This window comes from Artemia franciscana, chromosome 8 (assembly GCF_032884065.1).
Source record: "Artemia franciscana chromosome 8, ASM3288406v1, whole genome shotgun sequence".
Lineage (NCBI taxonomy): Eukaryota > Metazoa > Arthropoda > Branchiopoda > Anostraca > Artemiidae > Artemia > Artemia franciscana.
The window spans coordinates 11,398,948-11,424,478 of NC_088870.1; the positions used below are offsets into that span (position 1 = coordinate 11,398,948).

The following is a 25,531-nucleotide window of genomic DNA, read 5'->3' on the forward strand; positions in this document are numbered from 1 at the left end:
AAGAAGACAAGTTCTGATTACGCGCTCAGATATGCTGGGCCTTTTATACTCACTATTTCTCGTGCTTCAACAAAAAACAAACAAAAAACAAACAAACAATAGAATATTCTTAAAGGATACTTTATTTTCACGTGGAACTGCCCATTGGTATATATATATATATATATATATATATATATATATATATATATATATATATATATATATATATATATCATGAAAAGAGAAATCACCAATGCAACAGCACAAACACAAAAAAAAAAAAAAAAAAAAAAAAAAAAAAAAGAGAGAGAGAGAGACAGAAGGAGAAAAGGAAGACTGTTTTCCTAAATTAGTGATTAATATAGACCAGCACTTGAATGAGGCCTTAACCCTACTCATCCATACAATCACATAGGTCAAACAGCATAGCCATACACAATCAACCATAAAGAATAATCCATGGACAGGCAGTAATGTCGTCAATAAGTATAAGTCGTCACTTACCAAACAATAGAAAATATATATATATATATATATTTATATATATATATATATATATATATATATATATATATATATATATATATATATATATATATATATATATATATATATATATATATATATATATATATATATTACCTAACATCTACGATTTAGCCAATTCAAGATGAGAAAACACTGAAACATCGCACTCCCCAAACAGCCTTTGCGATGACGCTGAAGTAGATTTAATGCCACACTGACAGTGGTAAAATAATATTACTTCAATATCAATTACCAGAATAAATAAAATTGATTCCCCAATACAGTAGAATTCTAGAATGGTGCAATTACCCCAAAAAACATCCGTTTTCACGCTTCACTCTCCAAAGCAGAAAAAAATTCAATTTATATTTCATTTCCATTTCGTGTGTAGCTTACTATATTACTTCCTTGATAAGAAGTGATTTCTCTTGAAACTTCATTTTCTAAGGGCGTTATGGTTCCGTCTATCACCTCAGACAAAATATACTAGTTCACGATTCAAACCCATGATTTCTTTAAATTGCCCGGCCAGAATGTAGATTAAGGTTGTTAAATCTGCTCGTTAAGTTCTACCCCAGGGGACTAAATGGGGACCTAGTTGATTGTGCTTTCTCTACTTGTTTCCTGGTAATCCTCTTGAATCAGTACTTCGTAAATTTACTTAAAAGGGCGGTTTGTGAAGAAGAAGAAGAGAAAAAAACATGCCACACCAAATAACATTTATGTCGCGAAATGCCTAATTGAAAATTTTTTAAAAAAAGTACACATAAATTTAATTTAAAAATTATTTCTACTTTATAAATTCTTGTTCTATTCTTTAAGACTATTTTATTCTATTACATAAATTCTATTATAGTCGAAGATATTTTGGCTACCAAATCTATACACACTTACACATAGGGAGGAAAACCCTCAAGGTCAATACAAGCAGCCGGGATTTTTTTTTTTTTGGGGGGGGGGGGAGGATAAGATGATCATGGATTCTTCTCAAGAGTAAAAATCCTTAAATTGCGTACTTAAACGAAAAAAAAAATCCACTAGCCTGTAAATTCAGAATTTGCTCTGTTTTTCCCTAGACCTGTGAAAATTTTCCGGCTCTCACCGCCAAGTTAAAAACATAAAACAACATATTCATGGAAGGCCCATTAGCAAAATCTGAAAAAGTTGTCGCTGAAAAATGAGCTTGTTTTGTTCCATTCCCAGTAAAAATCCTCTGAAACCTCTCCCCTAAAACATTAGAAGCAGGAGGGTATATAGCGTAACCTCAAGAGGAGGGCTATAGACATCTAGGACTTCCTTTTATCTTCCAGCACGAACTAGGCAATATTCTATCCAACATGTTTCCGCTGGATTTCAGACTAACTTTCAAAGACCATTTTGACCCCAGTCGATAGGAGCTTCCCTGGCGTTCTTCAACCATCATTTGCCCATTTATGACCATACCTCTGAATGCCCCACCTGTCTACTTAGCTCTATAGATTCCTTGAATCCCTGACATATATTCATTTTCCGTACTCTATGATTTCATTCCGAAGAGGCTATAAAGACTATAAAGGTCTGCAAAGACTCTAAAGCAAACTGCGATCAATCTTACGATTGAGATGACCTAACATGGGGACAAACAGTTATTGGCAACTTTTTGTATAATTGCTGATATAAATCTATGACTCAGAATTCAATTTTTGGGATTGTGACGAGTCAAGTGCATTATTTGAATATTTCTTATTAACAGTAGCAAGTCACAGAATAAACGTGATATTCCATCTTAAAACAGGAAAATCCCAGATTAACAATTAAAAACATACTTTTTTATTGACTTTAAATGCGCGTAGAAAGTGAAGCTAAAACAAAGACCAAACCAGGTAAAGGAAGCGGCGCTACATCTTACTGTCTGTACCAGCGGTGCTAATCCCCTTTTCTCTCCCCTTCAGTCAGAATGGGCAATGGCAGGTGGGGAGCCAGCCATTCTGCTTTCGCACACCCTTCCTCTTCACCTTCCCTGGATTTTTCCCGGTACCAAATTAGAGCTGTGTTGACTCATGCTAAGTTTCCAGAGTAGCACCACTGACCTCCATCCATATCTAAATAACTGGTGAAACCAGGACCCTATACTAAAAGACATGGACTCCAAGTCTAGCACCACTGACCTCCATCCATATCTAAATAACTGGTGAAACCAGGACCCTATACTAAAAGACATGGACTCCAAGTCTAGCACCGCTGACCTCCATCCATATCTAAATAACTGGTGAAACCAGGACCCTATACTAAAAGACATGGACTCCAAGTCTAGCACCGCTGACCTCCATCCATATCTAAATAACTGGTGAAACCAGGACCCTATACTAAAAGACATGGACTCCAAGTCTAGCACCACTGACCTCCATCCATATCTAAATAACTGGTGAAACCAGGACCCTATACTAAAAGACATGGACTCCAAGTCTAGCACCACTGACCTCCATCCATATCTAAATAACTGGTGAAACCAGGACCCTATACTAAAAGACATGGACTCCAAGTCTAGCACCACTGACCTCCATCCATATCTAAATAACTGGTGAAACCAGGACCCTATACTAAAAGACATGGACTCCAAGTCTAGCACATTGACCTCATAGCTAGAACAACTAGTACAGAGCACGAATATGGAAAAACGTTGTTATGGAAGAAATTATTAAAGTTCTTAAGATACAATTTCTGTTGAGGTTTGCATATTGTTAGTCATTGTAGTGTGGTAAAGGAGTTCGAACCCATTGGGAAGAGACGCTCTTGCTCAGGCAAGGAGGAGCTTCTTGCTTAGGTAGTTTTGGCAAGGAAAGGAGGAAGCAACTGTTGCTATATCTCTTTGGTGCGCTTTAGAGCTCATTAAAATGGACGTCAATTATGATTTGTGGGGTGTGTTTCTGGAAAAACCGTCATGCATTGCTTATAGACTAAAGGGATTAAACTATTAATTTTCATCCTCTGGGTAAAGTAAGTAGCTTCTCATTAGGCAAGTCATTAGGCATGTTTTCTGAGTTCAAACTTACAACATACCAAGAGCTATTTTGGCCACACGCTACCAGGCGTTTGAAAATAAATTGCAACTACTGGTATGGATATAAGGGTATTAGTAAAAATATTTAGACTTCTTCGAATGTAAGTAAGGAAAACACTAAGCTAATCCGGATTCAAATACTTACTAAGTAAATATGTGCCCCAATTGGGACCTTTTAGAGCTATGTGTAAAACAATATATTTACATCCTAGCAGGAGCCGCAATTTGCTAAAATTTAGATAGGAAGGTAAGGATTTTTTTTTCGCTCTTTTTTTTATGAAGAAACCAAAAGGTATTTTTCAAAATCTAAGAAGGAATTTTGCTGTTTTCTTTCGATTTTTTTTCTAATGAGCATAATAAAAAATGAAGATTTTGCGCGTCGACAGTTCCGTGGACGACCAAATTTCAAAGTTTTAATTTAGGATTTAATTAAAAATTTAGTATTCAACTTAATATGAAACCGGATGTGTGTGTAGCATATCAAAAGTTTAATAGACAGAATTGTAGACATGAAAACTCCGACCTCACATTATCTACTAAATTCGTGTAAACAAGTGTAATTTAATTTATTAGGTAACAAGAGAAATGAGGCCTTTTTGGAAGCTAATTATAATATGATACAGAACTGGGGAATAGGGAATTGAAATGGTCCCATTTCCAACGGCTTGTTACATTTTCCTTTATTAACATAGAAAAGCAAGAAATACTAATTATGATTCAGAAATGTAATTAATATTTGCTCAAAGGAGAAATTGTCAGGTGGTACAAATGGCAAACCTTTGACGAAAACATCAAAGGAATCCTGAAACAGGGTTCCCTATGGAGTTCAGTGACAGAAACGCAAAGAGCTCAAAAGGATTTACATATAGACTTAGAACCAGAAAAGGAACAGCCCTTCTCCAATACATATTTTGTATCTTCAACTTTGAAAAAAATTGCGAAGAAGTGAAAAGTGGGCAGTAGCCACAATCCCATTTCAATCAATTTTTTATGAGTTCAAGACCCAAGAAACTACGAAGAGGTAAAAAGTGGGCAGTAGCCCCTAGCCCAATTAAGTTCATTCTTAGAACCTGCACCCCCCCCCCCCCCCCCAAATTGACATCTCAGGGTCTCAGGCATTTTTAACAAGTCTATTTGTTATAAAAATGAAATATTAAAAATAGAGAGGTTTTAAGAATTTAGGAATAAAGTTGAAGCACAAGATGTACTTCAATCATAATTTGAATTGATTATTTGAATCATATTCCCATTAATTTGAATGTGGCACAAGAAGACTGGAGGAGAATTGTGTAAATTCCGGATTATTTGATTGTTTTTTGTCGTTGTCATTCTGAAGGTTAAAAAAGGTCATGGGTGTGAGAAGAAATGGCCCTCTTCAATTGCATTACATTGGATCAGCAATATAATATTATTCTCTGGATAAAACTGCGTTTCCTGTAATCCAGCCAGCCAAACCAAGAGCCAAGCCAGCCAGCCAATCACCTCATTGTATCCTAGGGGCAAATGAATACTAAAAAAAGAACGAAATACGAAGCATAAACATATCATGCAGCCATGAACGTTCGGTTGTTCGTTTAGCTCGAATTTGGGAACGTTTGGTTTATCCTGAAGACGAAAACCAATCGCTAGCAATTTTGTATTTTTTGAAACTAGATTTCACTACTGCAAATGCTTACGCTGTATTGCGGGAAAGACGGAATGGATATTATACCTTTTGTTAGGATTTATTCCAAAGCTTTAAAGACTAGAAGGAACAATAATTCTAAGGGAGCGTTTTTGGAACGTTAGGCAATTGAATTGACTGAAAGTAAACATTACATGCGTATTTGAAGGTCAGATAGATCCCTTCAGGTCATACCTGAGCTGTCTACGACAAAATGTTTTCTTTTTAAATAGTGAATTTGGGTAAAGGTTTAATAATGGTATTTGATTACTTAGTTGGTGCCCACAAATATAAGCAAAAAAGAAAAAAAAGTGTGACATTTTTCTCATTATATAACATCAGTGTATGAAAGCAAATACAATACAACATCTTTCTCTTGAGATTTTACCCTAGTTTAATATCTAAAAATAATCAACCAGACATCTTAACAGTTCAATAAAAAATGAAATATAGCCAACATCAAGGGATCGCCTGCCTGCCGCTACCTTGTGTATATTTTGGAGCACCCCTTGTGCCGCATAGTTCCATTACGCAGGGTACAGTTCCACCATGCCTGACCAAGTCCTAACACAGACTGGCACAGCTCTTTCACTCTTGGCACACTTCGGCCAAACTTGGCGTGCGCCATCTCGTGAACGTGATTTCTAAAAATCAGTGACCCCTCGGGCAAAACACTGTGAATCAAAATTATAAAAGTACTTACTAACTGCCATTAAAAGATCAAACGAGATCTGCCATGCACACTGGAGATGGGTCAAAGTGATTTCTTTCCTCTGACCAATTACTTTCGTAGCCTCCACTACTAGCCCACTTACGAATTCCTCGGTGGTCTGGACTAAGTCGTTAAGCAAGTCACGTGTTACATCCTGTAAAAGAATTGATGAAGAGCGGACAGATAAAGAAGGGGTCTAATCTAACAAGGGAAAAGTACAAGGGATACTTTATCAAACCTGGCGTTGATAGCAGACGTTTCCGGGCAATTAAGTTAATTTTTATCACTAGTGGACAAATAAATTGATCAGAATAAACCAGATAATAAGACATATCGACACGTTCTGACACAAAAGTATCTCCCCTTACCCCTAAACAAAGAGAAAGAAAGAGATAAGGGGAGAGAAAAAGAGAGGAAGGGAGAAAAGAACAAAGAAAGCGAGAGAGGGAGAGAGAAAGAGAAACAAAGAGGGACAGAAAAAGAGAAAGACAGAGAGAGACAGCTACCTGGAATAGAGTTCAAAACTACTACTACTACGACTAGTACTACTACTAACAACTAACCGCAGCACCAAGCTGCCTGAGGCCAACACAGGTACGTGGGATCCTCCTTCAATCCAATTAGTTCAAGGCCTCTCTCTTTACACCCTCCCAGAAAATTCCAATTTCCTTCAAATCTTTACTTATGACATCCTCCCACCCCAGAAGAGAACGACCTGCTTTCCTTTTAACCCCAAACAGTGGGCCAAAAAGGACAATCTTCGGCAATCTGTCATCCTTCATCAGCAGAACATGGCCTAGCCATCTCAATTTTTCTTTCATTATAGCCCTAGAAAGTGGGATTGAACCACATATTTCGTAGCACCTACTGTTTGAAATACGGTCAGTCAGCCAGGTACCCTGAACAATCCATAGGCAATTTCGCTGGAAGCCATATAGTAAATTTCCATCCGCTTTTCGGAGCGCCCATGCTCCAGAGCCATATTTGACCACTGTCTTCACTGTAGCTTCCAATATTCTAATATTGGTTTGAAGACGTATCCTCCTATTCTTTTAAACTTTTTTTTTAACTCAGGGAAAAACACCCTGAGCCTTGGCTACTCTACTTTTAACATCTTCACTGCTCCCACCGTCTTTACTAATAATTAAATAAAAAAACCTAGTTTTTTTTAACTGAAAGTAAGGAGCGACATAAAAACTCAAAACGAACAGAAATTACTCCGTATATGAAATGTGTTGTCCCCTCCTCAACGCCTCGCTCTTTACGCTAAAGTTTTTAATTGTTGTAAAAAGTAGAACTGTGGCAAAGAGTCAAACTATAGCGTAAAGAGGGAGGGATTGCGGAGGGGACAACCCATTTTACATACGAAGTAATTTCTGTTCGTTTTAAGTTTTAATGTCGCTCCTTACTTTCAGTTAAAAAAAACTAGTTTTTTTATTTAATTACTGAACGTTTTTGAATTAATGCATGTTTGATTTTGGCTCTCCGCACATAAATTATTAAAATGAAATTTGCATATCAATTCTTTTTTGGGCCAATGGATTTCTCTTAGTTTTGATCAGATGATTTTGAGAAATAAGGGGTGGGGATGGAGGTCTAGTTGCCCTCCAATTTTTCAGTTACTTAAAAAGGCAACTAGAACTTATTTTTAACGAACGTTTTTATTAGTAAAAAATATACGTAACTTACGTATAATTAAGAATTAACTTACGTAACAAACTTTTATATTCTTATATTTTTATTATGTATACGAGGGGTTTTTTCCCCTCGTTAATACCTCGCTCTTTACGCTAAATCTTAAGTTTTGTCCCAATTCTTTAAGAATGAACCCTTAAGAATGACCCCTGAATGAGAAAGGCCGTAGAATAAATAGTTAAAGGATTTTCTATTTTTTTTTTTTTTATAAGTGGAAGTATACAAGCATAAAGAATTGAATCTTAGATTTTTTTTAAAAAAAAATCTAACTTAATTTTTTTTTTTTACAGAAGCCTGGTATTCAATAAGAGAATAAATCCATTTCGTTTTAGTCTAAGAGAAATGGAGATGTTTCTATATTCAGAATACCAGCTATCTCAAATGAAATACTTGTATCCAAGCAAAGTCAAGTTGAATAGACTAGATTTCAATTATTACTTCTCTTGTACGAAAAGGGCGTCATTGAAATATTATGAAAACCACCGTCTTTTGTTTGCGAAGAAAGGAAGAACAAAGAAGATATTCCATACTTTCTCCTTAAGAATATATATAAAATACAATGAGATAAATCTTAGAAAAAGGTTCCAGCCTTTACAAAGGCTTTGTACTAACTCTTAGCAGTTACAAATTTTGAAAAAAAAAAATAAACAGAAAAGCAAACTATGGAGCTATAGCGTCATTATTACCAGCACCCTATTACTGAAACTTCCAGATATCGAATGATTTCAAATACGGGTGCAAAAGGGAAAAAATAGGGATCAAACAGGGATAAGAGGTGAATGTATCCCTTTCATGGAACTTTAATTATTTATGATGTTTGTATTTATATAGGATTAACGACGCTTCGTAACAACTAAGGTCCTTACGTCGGCCTTGCGGTGTGGTGCTACAGCCGGGTCGGGATCTCTGGGTCCCGTATTTTCAAGGTAGGGTCAAACCCACAGCACCACCAAAGAATTGTTTTATACTAATTTTATTAGATACAAATTTTGAATAACTGCCAAAAAAAACAAAAAAACAAGCTGTTGAGGTCAGAGCGTCGTTTTTACCAGCACCTTATTATTGTAATAGCCATTACAAGGAATTAAATGAAGAATAAAATATGTAACCCCCCCCCCATGGAACATCTACATATCTACTGGTCGTACGAAGACGAAAAAAAAAAAGAGTCATGAAAATATGTGTACGTGCCAGTAAATAATTATTGTCTTTTTTTTACTTATCGAGAACAATGTGATGGACCATCAAATTCTTCAGTTAGCAGAAAGGACATCTTCATACTAACACCCATTTAATGAGATCATTACTAAGACTTCCTTTTAAGTATTGGACAATCGTTCCTGTTCAAGACAGGAGGAACTGCCTAAGCTGACTGAAATTTATCAATGATTATGTTTTACAAAATTTTTGTTTCCGCCTACACACCATCAATGTACTTCTAAAAAATCAAATTTAGATTCAGGACCAGGAGGTCAAGTGGTTTCGGGGGAAGATTCAAACAATCATGGTTTCAGCAATACATGCAATGTAGCAAAAAGCCTCATTAAACAAACTAAAAACATAACCAACTTTCGTATACGGACCAATGCGGTCGACGCAGCGCGGGTTCGAATCTTATGACATGCAGATCGGTCATGGGTGGCTGGAGGAAAACCATCAAACGCTGACCCGAGCGGGGGCCCATTTTCCGCCACCGGATATACGTTTCAGAGCACCACGTGCGCCGCACAGTTCTGTGACGCTTGGGACGCGCCACCTGGTGTAAGTTATTTCTGAAAACGGTAACCCCTCGCACTAGCCTTTGCCCTAAATTAAACAACAGCCACCAACCAGCGACCATTCGCTTGTTAGTTAAGCGTTTTAACCACTTAACCAGGACGAATAAAAGCCTTATATTAAAGATCACGTACTGTTAAGGATGACTACTAATGTTGAATAAGCACATATCACTGATTTTGCTTTTTCTCTCTTTTATAGCGCATCTTTTCCAAATACATCCCCCGTATTTTCTCTCTACGATTTGAATAAAATCTGGTATGAAAGTTTGGATGATAATGACTTCAGAAAGGACGAAATAATTCACAATCAGTAAGTAGATAATAAATGAACATTTACAGTAGTTGGTTTTTATGGAGGTCATCCAAAAAACAACAACAAATGTTTCCACTACTACGAACAACTCACTGCACCACCAAACAGTCTGAAGCAAACACAACCTCCAAACCAATCAATTCAACGCTTCACTCTTTACCCACTCCCAAAAAGCTCCAATTTCCATTCCTCTTCAATTTCCATCCTTATGACCCCTTCCCATCCCATTCAGGCAAGACCTGATTATCCCTTGACCCCAGATGGATGGCCAAAAAGCCCATTATTTGGCAATCTATCATCTATATCCGTGAAACGTGTCCTAGCACCTTAACCTTTCTTTCATTACTCACAATATTCTAAAATCAGTTTGATATCACTATTATATTATCAGTCTAATATAGTCTGCTCTTTGTTTGGCCCCATGTGGACTGCAAAAGTGCACAATCTTTGGAATCCGCAAACCCTCATCCTTAAAACGTGTCGGACCTTTCTTTCATTACTCATAATATTCTAATGTGAGACTGACATCAATATTCTATTATCAGTCTAATATAGTCTGCTCTTTGTTTGGCCCCATATGGACGGCCAAAACGCACAATCTTTGGAATCCACCAACCCTCATCCTTAAAAAGTGTCCTAGGACCTTGGCCTTTCTTTTATTATTCACAATATTCTAATATCAATCTGATATAAATATTCTATTACCAGTCTAATATAATCTGCTTTTTGTTTTGCCCCATATGGGCTGCCAAAATGCACAATCTTTGGAATCCGCCAACCCTTATCTTTAGAACGTGTCCCAGACCTTGACCTGTCTTTCACTACAATATTCTAATATCAGCCGGATACCAATATTCTATTACCAGTCTAATATAGTCTGCTTTTTGTTTGGCCCCATATGGACGGCCAAAACGTACAATCTTTGAAATCCACCAACCCACCAAGCAACAGAGGATATAAAATGTTCAAGAATTTGCCTAAATAAATCACAGCACTTTCCAAAGTAAAAAACCTTCTAAAACCTTCTAAAGTAAAATTCTTGACAGTCAACGGTCAACTTATCAAGCGACTTGGCGTCAAAAACGACCCATGCGGTGCGGTGTACGAGCGATGGAGCGGCGTCAACACAGGAAAACTGGGTCGTATTTCATAAATGATTAAACAATACAAAGTTTTTTTTAACTGAAAGTGAGGAGTAACATTTAAACTTAAAACGAACAGAAACTATTACGCACCATGAAGGGGGTTGACCCCTCTTCAACACCTCGCTCTTTACGCTGAAGTTTAGTATTTTTATAAAACCTTTTTAGTGTTCTAAATAAACGATCCTTGTTTTTCAGGAGTCGTCCTTAAAGAACTGGACGACATTCAAATTTTTGCGTAAAGAGCGAGGTGTTGAAGACGGGGCAACCCCCCTCATATGCGTAATAATGGCTCCACCTCCATGGAAAAATTTCCCCTCCCCCAGGAAAGATCCTCAAGACGATTTAATCCCGGTGAAAATTTACCCCGGATAATTACCTTTAACATCTCCACGCGTAAAATTGAGTCGGCAAGAGAAAGAAAGACAAATAAAAATAATTTCGTATAGGAGTTCTGGCCAATCCCCCAAGTACGAAATCTCCCTTGAAACGTTCACTCTCTATAAACTCCCTTCCCGTGGAAAATTCTCCATAGGGAAAATCCCCCCAGCAGAAAATTCATCCCCCACCCGAAAAATGTATGCATACTTCAGAATAAAAAATACTATACGTAAACATTGGGCAAATTTTATATTTTAAAAACCTTTCCCCAGGAAATGTGGGGAATCATGTTATCTCCAAAGAATTAATTATTGAACCTTCCAACTATGCTAAACAAAATGGCTATCTCAAAATTCTGATTAGACGAATTTGAGGAAAAATAGGGGATGGGAGGGTGGCTAGTTGCCCTCCGATCTTTTTGGTCCCTTAAAAAGGGGACTAGAACCTTTAATTTCTGTTCGAATGATTCCTTTCTCGATATTCTAGGACTATTGGTTGGATGCTGTTACACCTGAAAAAAAAAAAAATTACGCGTCCGTTCTCTTTCTTCTGGCAAAAAAGTCCATATTTTTGGAGATACGAGCTTGAAACTTCTACAATAGGGTTCTCAAATATGTTGAGTCTGATGGTGTGATTTTCATCAAGATTCCTTTACTACCTTTTACCTCTTTTTTAAGATCCAGGCAAATTTTCTCAGGCTTGTAGCTTTTGACGGGTAACACCAAATTTAATGAATATTATATATTTGAGATCAGCATAATAAGCTTATTCTTCAGATATGTCTATTGATATCAAAATTCCGCTTTTTAAAGTTTCGGTTACTATTGAGCCAAGTCACTCCTTACTTACAGTTCGTCACTACGAACTCTTTGAAAGTGATATTCGCATTGAAAAAAAGAACGTCATTACGAAAATCCAAAAATTACGTCTGATTGAAAGCGAGATTCTCTGAACAACTCCTAAAAAATGTTTCAGAAAAAAAAAGAAAACTTTCAATCAAAAAGGAATATCCGGGGGCAATTTTCCGCGTGTTTTGATTTCCGGAAAAAAAATTTCACGGGAGAGGGAATTTTCGGAGTGATCGAGAAACCGATTAGGGATTAAAGTCCTTTTCTAATGAAAGTAAGCTAAGGATAATTTTTCAGGCTGAATTGTCCGCAAGAAATTTTACGGGGAGCGTTGATTTTCAGCGAGGATAGAATCTTCTGGAGGGAGCCCGGAGGGTGTACTTTACGTTTGATTAGATTCACGGTGGAGTTTTCCGTAAGGGGGGGGATATATTTCATGGAGGGTGAGCCAGATTTACCTGCATCATTTGAAAAACGAACCGAGATATAAAAAAAACAATCTTTTTTAGATTGTAAGTTTGTTAGATTCTAGATTCTAAGATTGTTCGATTCTAAGTTTCTTTAATATTAGCTTTGGATAGACAGCCAGAAAGCTTAGTTCTTCAACCATCAACTCAAAAGAAACTTAGCATGTTTATATGTGATTTTCCACGCCATATGAATTTATCATGCGGTGAATAAGCTAGTATGATTCTGCTTCATCGGGGGGTTACGAAGTAAGTTGACAATCACAGTACAAAATGCGTTCTTAAATTTATTTGTTTTTAAATATCTACCAAGTTAGTTATGTCGTATTTAGGAAGATATTCGAAATTCCTGCACGTCTGAGATCGTTTAAAAATCCCTGACTTAAAAATTTTAAAAATTCCAGGATGTAAATGCAGCGAAAAATTGAGAGTCCATGACGACAAAAAAATAACTTGAAAAGTATTAAATAAGTACAAATTTAACAGAAAGTATTGAAAAAGTACCACTTCGATAAAAAAGTACTAGAAATTATACTTTTGTACTACCCATGGCAACCCTGCAGTTACATCAGGCGACAAACACGTAGCAACGTTGCCTAGTCGTTTGTTTAACAAACTAGTAGATTTGTAACAGTGCATAAACAGCGAGTTTTTAGTTACTTTGAGTACAATTTTACCCACCAGAGAATTGAAAACGACAGAGAAACAGAGAATTTACTTGTAAAAAACGTTTTTTTCCCCAGATATACCATACAGAACAATCACAAGCTAGCGATCAAGGAATCAGAGAATCACCCCCTTTGATCAAGAAATTATGGCAAGTCCCATCATTGTCTCAGCATATTCCTGGAATGCATACGGGTTCAAAAAAATCGTTCTAGAGCTGAAAAAATTATTTTAACGACTGGATAAATTGTAAAAAAAACTTTTAAAACGCATCAAAATTTGTTTATCTGCATTTTTTTATGTTTTTACGAGTCAGACAGGAATCTTGAGGGGTGGGAGGGTTTATATATACACTTTGTAATTAAGCGCTGGTAAATATTTGCTGTTGCTTTTCTTGCTTTTGGTCAGACGCGCCAGCGAGGATGAGTATGGTGAGGTTGCTTGATAGTTCTGTAACGCAAAGCTATTCCATCTCTACCAGTACATTTTTACTAATTTGTTTTTAGTATATTTTATTTTTTTATTTCATTTTATGTTTCATTTTTAGGTAAATTTTTAGAACATTTAGTACATTTTTTACTAGTACATTTTTAAAAGCAACTTCAATTTATTTTGAAAATAATTTTGCCATATGGAGAATGAATGTTCAGCTCTGGTCCAAAAAGAACGAAGCGAATATTCACCAAAACAAAGACTTCCTTTTTACTAGACGACGTGAAATCTGCCTGCCGAAGCAAAAGTTGACATTTCTCAGAGATTCACTTTGCGGAAGAATTTGCAGCGTCATCATGACCATGGTGACATGTAGCTAATTTTATAATTACCCTGACTTATAATAAAGCGCTAATCAAAAAGCTTGACAATCTACCCCCTAGTCTAAGTAAAACTGAGGAGGACCTCAATAGGGAAGCAGAAAGACAGACAGAAATTACGAAAAGTGCTTTTAAAAACAGCCGAAACACCAGTGGAGGAAGGGGGGAATCAAGAAGTTAGTTGGGCTCAAAATTAAAAAAAAAAAAAAATTAGAATGCTGCTAGGGATTGCAATTTTATCAAATTGCAATTTGATCATCGAGATGGACATTCCTACCCCCGAGACTGTGGTGAACCTTGGGAAAAATTGAAACTCCCTAAAAAAGAATATGGAAAGCAAAAAGAACTACACGGAGAAACTTCTGCAGAAATGCAGCGTCGGAAGAAACTAGTATTAAGCTACTCTAGACTCTAAAAAAGGAAACCCGGGTCTACTTGGGGAGCGTCTGGAAGGGAGATGGTAAACTCACAAAGGACCCAGAAGGGACACCGAATAGCATACTTAGAGTACTGCCAATAGTACAACTAACAGCTCACTGTGGCACCAAGCCACCTGAAGCCAACAAAGCTACACACGCTCCTCCTCCATTCCAATCTGTTTAAAGCATCCTTCTTTACACTCTCTCAAGAAGTTTCTATTCCCCTTAAATATTTCCTTAGGGCATCCCCCCATCCTATTCGGTGATAACTAGCTTTTTGTTTGGCCCTAGATGGTTTGTCTAGATACTTGGAATAAATGTAAATAATCTAAAAATACATAAGTCTCAAGGCAGTTAAAAAAAAAATAATCCCAATTTATGGGATAGGCTGGTATCTCAGAATATAAGGGAGATTGAGTAAAAAAAAAAAAAAAATATGGATGATTTCGACCTTAAAAGGCCGTTGATGCTGACAGGGTACATCTTGTCATTCTCCAAAAAGGATTGGAAAATTTAAAAGCCCATTAAATTCGGAATATTAGGAGGAGAATAACTTTAGGCTGTCTTCCAAAGACACGGTGAAAAGCAGAAGATGTTTTTGTGCCCAAATTCAGGGAAAATGATTTTCAAGTCCCAAACCTTAAAGTATGATAACATCCTTTTAACTGAAAGTGATGGAACATTTAATAAATTGGTACCTAATTAGTAATCCAAGAGCTTAAAATCTATTTTGAAAACTAAACGGGGTTTTATAACCGGATTCTCCACAGGAACAGCTTTGCACAAACTGGGGTGTACAGGGCAACACTTAGAATTAAAGGAATACGCTTTAAACACTTTTTAGATATAGAAGGCGCGTTTGCCGATGCTACGCTTGAATTCTTAGAAACGTCCATAGAAGAATAAACATAGATGAATCCATACAAATTGTTGCATTGTGCAATTTCTTTTATCAGACAGTTCGTGGTAACGAACTGTAGTAAGGAGCGACCCGGCTCAATAGTAACCAAAACTCTAAAAAATTGAATTTAGATATCAATAGCTACATCGAAAGAATCGCATTTTAATGCTGATTTTAAATATATAAGTTTCATCAAGTTTAGTCTTACCCATCAAAAGTTACGAGCCTGAGAAAATTTGCCTTATTTAAGAAAATAGGGGGAAACACCCCCTAAAAGTCGTAGTATCTTAACGAAAATGACACCATCAGATTCAGCGTATCAGAGAACCCTACTGTAGAAGTTTCAGGCTCCTATCTACAAAAATGTGGAATTTTGTATTCTTTGCAAGAAGACAAATCACGGATGCGTGTTTATTTGTTTGTTTGTTTTTTGTGTTTTTTTTCCCAGGGGTCATCGTATCGTCCAAGTGGCCCTAGAATGTCACAAGAGGGCTCATTCTAAAGGAAATGAAAAGTTCTAGTGCCCTTTTTAAGTGACCAAAAAAATTGGAGGGCATCTAGGCCCCCTCCCACGCTCATTTTTTTCCCAAAGTCAACTGATAAAAATTTTGAGATAGCCATTTTGTTCAGCATAGTGGAAAACCATAATAACTATGTCTTTGGGGATGACTTACTCCCCCACAATCCCTGGGGGAGGGGCTGCAAGTTACAAACTTTGACCAGTGTTTACATATAGTAATGGCTATTGGGAAGTGTACAGACGTTTCCAGGGGGATTTTATTTTGTTTGGGGGTGGGGCTGAGGGGAGGGGGCTATGTTGGAGGATCTTTCCTTGGAGGAATCTGTCATGGGGGAAGAAAAATTCAATGAAAAGGGTGCAGGATTTTCTAGCATTACTATAAAAAAGCAATGAAAAATAAACATGAAAACGTTTTTTCAAATGAAAGGAAGGAGTAGCATTGAAACTTAAAACGAACAGAGATTATTACGCATATGAGGGGTTCTAAAAATACTTTAGCATAAAGAGCGAGGTATTTAGGAGGAGATAAATACCTCGCTCTTTATGCTAAAGTATTTTTAGTAATTTCAACTATTTATTCTACGGCCTTTCTGATTCAGGGGTCATTCTTAAAGAATTGGGACAAAACTTACGATTTAGTGTAAAGAGCGAGGTATTAACGAGGGTACAAACCCCCTCGTATACATAATAAAAATATAAGATTATGAAAGTTTGTTACGTAAGTTAATTCTTAAGTTACGTATATTTTTTACTAATAAAAACGTTCGTTAAAAATTAAAAGTTCTAGTTGCCTTTTCAAGTAACCGAAAAATTGGAGGGCAACTAGGCCTCCTTCTCCACCCCTTGTTTCTCAAAATCGTCTGATCAAAACTAAGAGAAAGCCATTTAGCCAAAAAAAGAATTAATATGCAAATTTCATTTTAATAATTTATGTGCGGAGAGCCAAAACCAAACATGCATTAATTCAATAACGTTCAGAAATTAAATAAAAAAAACTAGTTTTTTTAGCTGAAAGTAAGGAGCGACATTAAAACTTAAAACGAACAGAAATTACTCCGTATATGAAATGGGTTGTCCCCTCCACAATCCCTCGCTCTTTACGCTAAAATTTGACTCTTTGCCACAATTCTACTTTTTCAAACAATTAAAAGCTTTAGCGTAAAGAGCGAGGGATTGCGGAGGGGACAACCCATTTCATATACGGAGTAATTTTTGTTCGTTTTAAGTTTTAATGTCACTCCTTACTTTCAGCTAAAAAAATTAGTTTTTTTTTATTTAATCAATTAAAAAGCTAATTTTAACAACTACCTGTGGAAGCACCTAAAGCGTCCAAATGGCACAAATACGTCCCACTATTTTTAGGTGTCAACTGACCTATAATATTTTAAAAAGCAATGTCAAAGTTAACTAATTCTTTTTACTGCTCAACGTGGCAACACTGACACAAATATTATGTTGTTCTTTCCAAAATCTTAAAAAATTGCGGTTTTCGGGTATGAATAAACTTAAAATGGGTATAGGTAGGGGGGGGGGGGGAGAGAGAAATATTTTAATTTTGACGTATTTGATGCCTAACGATACTGGTTAGCATTTTATGAGTAATAGACGAAAAGATAAGATAAAAAGAAATATTTATTCATCACTCACCCTCATATTGGTGACAATATCAAAGGGTGATGAACAGTTTTCATTGTGATCAGAAACCAAGTTTGTTAATAACTCTTCATCAGCCATTCCTTTAATTTGACACATTTTCAAGGCGTTCTTCTCCAGCACTTCCATCAGCTCTTTGTAGAAATACTCTAAAAAAGGGAGAACTTTCTATTCTATAACGAAATAAAATAATACAATAAATCAGAGTTTGTTATTTGGAAAAAAACGAAGAAAAACAATAAACTATTTCACAAATTTTTGATTTTGCCGTTGTTACCAAGAGGAGTCATATGGCAATGTGAAACTAATTAAATCAAATTTTATTGACCAATTTTTTTAAAGAATAATAATCAAATATTGAATTATAATACATGATTCTTCTTTCTTCTTCTTCTTCGGAAACCACTGGAAATCGTTCATTTCCTTTGGGCATGCTGGTAGCCTAATATATTCGAATTTTAAAGCATAAGGAATTTTGATTCTTCTTAAAGTTTAATGTCAATTTCAGATGCATTAGAGAATTTGTATAACGGTCTATTTATGGTATTTTAGTTGGAATTCGCTAGGTAATTTGCAAAATATGGAGATAATGACAATATAATAAAAAACATAATAATGATTGTATAATAATGAATAATAATATAATATAATAATGAATTGTATAATAATAAAAAGCATAATAATGATTATGACGAGTGTGATCGAAAAGCTAAATACACAATTACAAAAAAAGTCGCAAAAGGAAGCTTTATAGAGATAGTGAGCATATGATACAAAGGTAATGGTAGAATCAATAGCCTATGCTTGAAAACCAAAACAGACTATATGCAAAATAAGGTGTTACGAGCAATTGTAGTTTGAATACACCAAGTTTTGCGGCAACTACATGCAAAATGTGGAGAAAATGCAAATGCAGTAAAGAGGAAATTATAGTACTACCAGTAATAATGAAAAATCGATATAGTATGAAGTCAAAATGCACTAGATAAATCAAAATTGCAGCTTGAATCGGTATATAATACTAAAAAAGATAATATGGAGAACGTAGCGTGGTGCTATGATTAAAAGATATTAGAAAATAGCAAGAGTAATATTCACAAGCTTATATGGAATATGGTGGTACATACTGCAACCTTGAGCAGAATAAGCATATATTCATTAAGATAATGTGCTCAAATGTTGATTTACTTTGTTTTGACTCAATTGAATATCATTGAAAGTTCACGAATCATTCGATTTCTTAACCATATTTTTACGACATTAAAATTACAAGTAGCAATTTATTTGCTTTTAAATTTTTGCCATTACTTTGTGAGCTAATCGGTTTAGCTTCTGGATAGCTTCATTATATAGCCAACCAATGAAATATATTTAAATACATTCAGTACTGGAAAACAGATCCATTTGTATAGAACTTGTGAGACTAGTGTGAGATGCATTAACAACGCACAAGGTTCTTGCTCAAGGCCCATTCACAAAGAAATTTTTCTGATAGTGAGATTCAGCTGGTGATAATTCGAGTCAATTAGAACTCTTCAGGCTATCAGAAAATTCTACGAAAAATCTGAATGGCTCAAATTAGCGCTAGCAAAACTATATTATTAATTTAAATCTCATGTTGAATAGGGCTTATGGGCCTCATTTACGTATTTTTCTTCCTAATACAATTTTGATTTACATATAAGTGTTCTGTTTTTTTTTACTTGTATTTCTCAATCATTTTTCGTTTTTTCACTTTGCTTGTTTTTCCTTTTTTTCTTTTCTCTTGAATTTTTTTTTATGTGGTACCAAGATATTTGAAAAACATTCGAATTCGCTTTCACTGGCTCTGGTAATCGTTTTATGCCTTTGTTCTTTCTTTCAATTGTTTGTCAATACTTAGTGGAACTGTCCTGGTTACTAAGGTAACTGGTTCGAACCCCAGCTAAAGCATATATTTTCTATTTCCATCACTAATTTCAAGAATACGTTTTCTTTACATTGCCACCTTGGCAAGACATTTATCTCCAGAAGTTCTATCAGGTCTTTGTAGAAATAACTTATAAAAAGGGGGAATATGCTATGACATAATGAAAGCGAAGCACAATATCCAAGGAACGTTGCTATCATTTCGTCTGGTTGACATAAGCAGTTTTCTGTCTTTTCTTAGTTATTTGAGATGACACTGAAACTCTGAAAAGAAAAGTGGGGAAATAATAATTGAAAGAGAGGGAAGTGGCCTAACTAGGTGATAGACGCTAGGGCTAAAATTAAGCAAAAAACATGGCATTCTGGAAAAAGATGTTTGATATATTAGATTCTTGAAGCGACGAAGTGCAAAGAATCGATAGATTATTTGACAAGCTGTTGAATTAATTTGGAACTATTCCAAGAAAATTAACTGTGACTGAAATCAGGAGAAAGAACTGCGATATTCCCGTTTTTTTTTTGTTTTTTTTTTACCGTAGGTAAACTGTGTTGCCATTAGCCCTAATAACAAACAACTAGACAATGCGTCAAGTATTGCAAACGCAAAGGCTTTTTTACTTGCTTTTTTAGCAATACTTATCAAACTAATTTTCAGCTTATTAAATTTGTGATAAGAATATCAGATTTCTCGGGTATACCGTCATTTTAATTATAATTTAATTTTGTTCAAGTCCCTTGAAGAATTAAATAGTATTACTTTAATATAACGAACTGATTAAGTATTGAAATATAAAATACTGTATTAATTTAGCTGATTACCAAAATTACGAAATAGCATTTAATTAAGAAATATTTTGCATTTAATTTAATGCAACTTGGAGAAAAACCTGTTTACTATGAAATACATCAAAGGTGGTAAATCAAACAGTTTTTGTCAAAAAACTTTAAGTAGTGAACTGGGCAACTGAAAGTGTAAGGAGCAACCTGGGCTAATAGTAATCGAACCTGTGAGGAGCAACCTGGGCTAATAGTTACCGAAACTGTAAGGAGCAACCTGGGCTATTAGAAACCGAAACTGCAAGGAGCAGCATGGGCTAATAGTAACTGAAACCCTAAGGAGCAATCTCGGCTAATAGCAACCGAAACTCTATAAAAGAAAAAGTTTTTATAACAGTACTAGCTGTTGGGGTGGCGCGAAGCGCCACCCCAACACCTAGTTGGTGGGGGTGATTCGCGCCACCCAAGCCCCCCCGCGCGCGTAAGTCGTTACGCGCCATTGTAGTTGTGTCCCTGTGTCCCACCTGTGAATATATATAAATATAAATATATATATATATATATATATATATATATATATATATATATATATATATATATATATATATATATATATATATGTTTTTAACTATGTAAAACTTGCGAATATACAACATTATTCGCTGTCCCATTGTCTGTACACATAAATAGATTGTCAGGTTTACCGACTCTTGAACATACAACATATAATTGTCCACGGGAAAAACAGTCCGTATTCATATCTATACCTCATTATTCTAATAATTGGGGCGCCACCCCAACACCTAGTTGGTGGGGGTGATTCGCGCCACCCAAGCCCCCCCGCGCGCGTAAGTCGTTACGCGCCATTGTAGTTGTGTCCCTGTGTCCCACCTGTGAATATATATAAATATATATATATATATATATATATATATATATATATATATATATATATATATATATATATATATATATATATATATATATATATATATATATGTTTTTAACTAAGTAAAACTTGCGAATATACAACATTATTCGCTGTCCCATTGTCTGTACACATAAATAGATTGTCAGGTTTACCGACTCTTGAACATACAACATATAATTGTCCACGGGAAAAACAGTCCGTATTCATATCTATACCTCATTATTCTAATAATTGCCCCTGAGCTTTGTTGATGGTGACTGCTAATCAAACATTCCCTGTGTCCCCATCGTCATTTATATATCCCCCCTGTGCCCCCCGGCGTCCCCGTTGTAGTTGTGTCCCTGTGTCCCAGTCGTCATTTATATTCCCTGTGTCCCGGTCGTTATTTGTGTCCCGGTCGTCATTTATATTCCCTGTGTCCCGGTCGTCATTTGTGTCCCAGTCTGTAATTTCGTCAGTCGACAAACAACTTCATGACGACATACAGCTCAATTCTTATAATGACGTCAGTCGACAAACATGACGTCAGTCGACACATAAACATGACGTCAGTCGACTAACACGTCCCAGTCGTCATTTGTGTCCCGGTGTCCCAGTCTGTAATTTCTCTTTGAGTGTCCCGGTAGTCATTTATATTCCCTGTGTTCCGGTCTGTATATACATTCGTTTTTGAATTGGTATATGATGAAATAAATTTTTGTTTGTTTCCTTTTTTTCTTTTTAGTTTTTTTATTGGTTTTTACCTTTTTTTTTTAGCGTTTTTAGTTTTTTTTTTCTTTTTTCTTTATAGTTTTTTTTGTAGTTTTTACCTTTTTTAGTTTTTTAATGTTTATTTTTAGTTTTTTTAGTTTCCTTTTTCTCCTTTATTTTTCAGTTTTTTCCTTTTTTAGTTTTTTTTTCTTTTTCAGTTTTTAGTTTTTTTTAGTTTTTTTATTGGTTTTTAGTTTTTTTTTCTTTTTATTTTTTTTTTGTAGTTTTTACCTTTTTTTTAAGTTTCTCTTTAGTTTTTTTTTAGTATTTTCTTTTTAGTTTTTTTTGTAGTTTTTACCTTTTTTAGTTTTTTTCTTCTTTTGTATTAATGCTAAAGCCAAGGCTCGAACCTGGAACCTCTCGGACCTAGAACCTGGAACATAACGCTTTACCAACTCAGCTACTTCGGCTTGAATACATTCGTTTTTGAATTGGTATATGATGAAATAATTCAGACGTCATATAATGACGTCACTCGACAGACAGACAGACAACTTATTTTTATATATATAGATATACATCAAACGAAACTGATTTTTCCGAGATCCCAAGTATAGAAAATTCCTCGAGTTTAAAGTTCCCTATAAAAAGCTACAAGTTTAGGAAAAATGGCTGATCTTTTTTACAAGGGGGAAACATTCTCAAGGGAGTAAGTGATCTTGGTGAAAATTACACCATTAAATTCAGCTCATTAAAGAGCCCTGTTGTATAGGTTTCAAGCTCTCATCTACAAAATGCAGAATTTTGCCTTTTTTCGGGAATGAACATCATGCATGTGTGTACATTAGTTTTTTTTCAATGCGGTTATCGAGCCAATAGTCCCAGAAAATCAGAGTACGGCTCATCCAAATATAATTTGAAAACTCTAATGCCCTTTTTCGGTTGCCCAAAATATTGTGCCAGGGGTGTTTTCCTCCATTTTGTGGCACTAAACTACATTTTTTACCCAAAGACGGTAAAATTGCTATCTATTGAAAAAATATGCATTGAACTTCCAAAGCTTCAGAGGCAGTAAAGACGCATGGTGGCACATTTACTCTTAAAGGGTCACCTAGTCCATATAAAATAAACGGTTAATATAGGTAATTGTTTTAAAGCTTCATTTAAAACAAGTTCATTCACTTGATGGTTGATAGACTATTAACAGAAATGTATACTTTCACATCAGCTATTAGAGAAAAGGTCGGTGGGTCATTGTGCATATTGCCGAAGGAGTCTGATGCCTAAAAAAGTATATTTTTATATCCATATTTTCTAAATTTAAATGGACATTCAGGTAATGACAGAAAAGGGTCTGGAGGGGGGAAAATAAAGTAAAAATTAATCTATAATCTCCATTCATTGTTTTGCGAAAGCAACACTTCGGTTTTGTCATTTGTTTTTTTTTTGTTCCTAGCACCCCGATTTCAGCTTATTCCTAGAAAGTGGTAAGGGTCTAACCTCTGCGGTTTTTAAAGAAAGTAAAAGAAGAGAGAGAAGAGAGAAGAGAGAGAGAGAAAGTAAAAGAAGAGAGAGAGAGAGACAGAGAGAGAGAGAGAGAAAGAGAGCGTGAGAGAGAGAGAGAAAGAGAGCGTGAGAGAGAGAGAGAGAAAAGAGATCAAAGTATATGTCATCCATTTTTGGTAGAAAACTTCCTTCATGAGACATACATGTTTGAAAATTTAAAGGAGTTGACAACTTCAGTAGCAAGGTACACACTGAAACCAAAAATAGGCCGATACCAATTGTGAGACATATAGAAGAGTTTTAACCAACACTCGGCTGTTAGTTCATAATCATCTTCGGCAATGAAGGGTCCGCAACTTTTGCTAGTTGGTGTACCTATTATTTGTTTCCAGTGTATTTGATGGTAGGACAAATTTGGTTCCAGTGGAAAGAAAAGTAGGGGACTTGTTTATTTTAAGATCCTTACAGATTAAATAATTTAGCGTTTAATCGAAGCGAGGAAACAAAACCAAAGTGTTGCTCTCGCAACACTCTACTCAGCGAAACCGAACAAACGTTGCCAGAACACCTCACGTATACTCGAAGAAAAGACACTACCCCTGCATTTGAATTATCATTTCGAGGGAGATTATCCCATGAATCAGGGCCCGTAATTTTTCTGACATTCCCCATATATTTTCTGCTTCCTCCGAGAGGCAAACAATCAGCCATTAGTATAATGAAACATTTTAAAGCATACTTAATTAAGTATACATTAAGAAGAATAGATAATCTCCATGTATCTCTCGCAGGACAATTTTTTCTAAGATTATGCTGATTAACTCTCGAACATATTCCTAATTTGGTCATTCTAAAAATATATGGTTCAGTCGTATATTGTTTACAATTTTCGTCGTAGAAATCTAATTCATTTTCCCAACCATTATATTTGTGAAGTATTATATATTTTATGGGAATCTACATTTACTAGCCTACAGCCAAAGAAACTAGACCTAGGTTACCCTTAGTTACAACGTTATTTGTCTCTGTACTAACCCCTAACAATCTCTTAATATGTCGAAACCCTTGCTGATCCAACTTCTAAGTAAAATTTGCAAAATTCCATAAAATTCAAACTGAAAATAAAGAGTGGAATCAATAAAATGAGAAATAGCAAATGGTGATAAGTAAAATGGTCGTGCGAGGTTAAAGTGAATTTCAATTGGAAGCACAAGATGGACGAACTTAAAAAATAAAATAGTTCTAAGAGCCACACGGGCAAAATATTGAGTCAATTTGTCCAAGTATTTTTCAAAATAACAGAGGATTCGTCAACCCTGTAAATAATATATTTGGAATCAGCATAATAAGCTGATTCTTTTAATATTAAATAAAAAAAAACAAGTTTTTTTAACTGCAAGTAAGGAGCGACATTAAAACTTAAAACGAATAGAAATTATTCCGTATATGAAAGGGGTTGCCCCTCCTCAACGCCCCGCTCTTTACGCTAAAGCTTGACTCGTTGTCACAACTCTACTGTTCAAAACAGTAAAAACACTTTAGCGTAAAGAGCGAGGCATTGAGGAGGGGACAACCCCTTTCATATAAGGAATAATTTCTATTCGTCTTAAGTTTTAATTTAATGTCGGCTCACCGCATATGAATAAATAAAACGAAATTGAAATTTTGCCAATACCTCGCTCTTTACACTAAAGCTTGAATTTTGTCCAAAATCTTTACGAATGGTCCCAAATCACAAAGGCCGTAAAATAAATAGGTGAAATTACTAAAAATACTTTAGCGTGAAGAGTAAGGTATTGTGGAGGAGACGATCCCCTTATATACGTAATGTTTTATGTTCGTTTTTAGTTTTAATGCTGAGCATTACTTCCAGTTGAAAAAAAAAATGTATTTACTTTCTCATTGTTTTTTTAATGCTAGAAAATTCTGCACCCCCTTCATGGAAATTCTCTTCCCTCATGATAAATTCCTCCATGGATAGATCTTCCTAGGTAGCCCCCTCTCCCGACTCACGCCCACCCCAACGCGAAAAAGTCCCCCTGAAAACGTTTGTACACTTCACAATAACCATTACTATATGTAAACAATGCTCAAAGTTTGAACTTGCAGCCCCTCCCCGGGGACTGTGGGGGATTGAGTCGTCCCCAAAGAAATAGTTATTAAGCTTTTGAGTAAGTTGAACAGAATGGCTATCTAAAA

The 25,531-nt window shown here is 35.6% G+C and overlaps 1 protein-coding gene across 1 annotated transcript in view; it reads right to left on the reverse strand.

Annotated features, from left to right (window-relative positions):
* The window catches only part of LOC136029980 (codanin-1-like), a gene marked incomplete in the record, with an annotated part of 262,581 nt that overhangs the window by 17,360 nt on the left and 219,690 nt on the right, over positions 1-25,531 (reverse strand). The window contains 2 exon segments of the mRNA XM_065708554.1: positions 5,917-6,079; positions 17,515-17,669. Of these exon segments, the coding sequence (XP_065564626.1) occupies positions 5,917-6,079; positions 17,515-17,669 (318 nt within the window).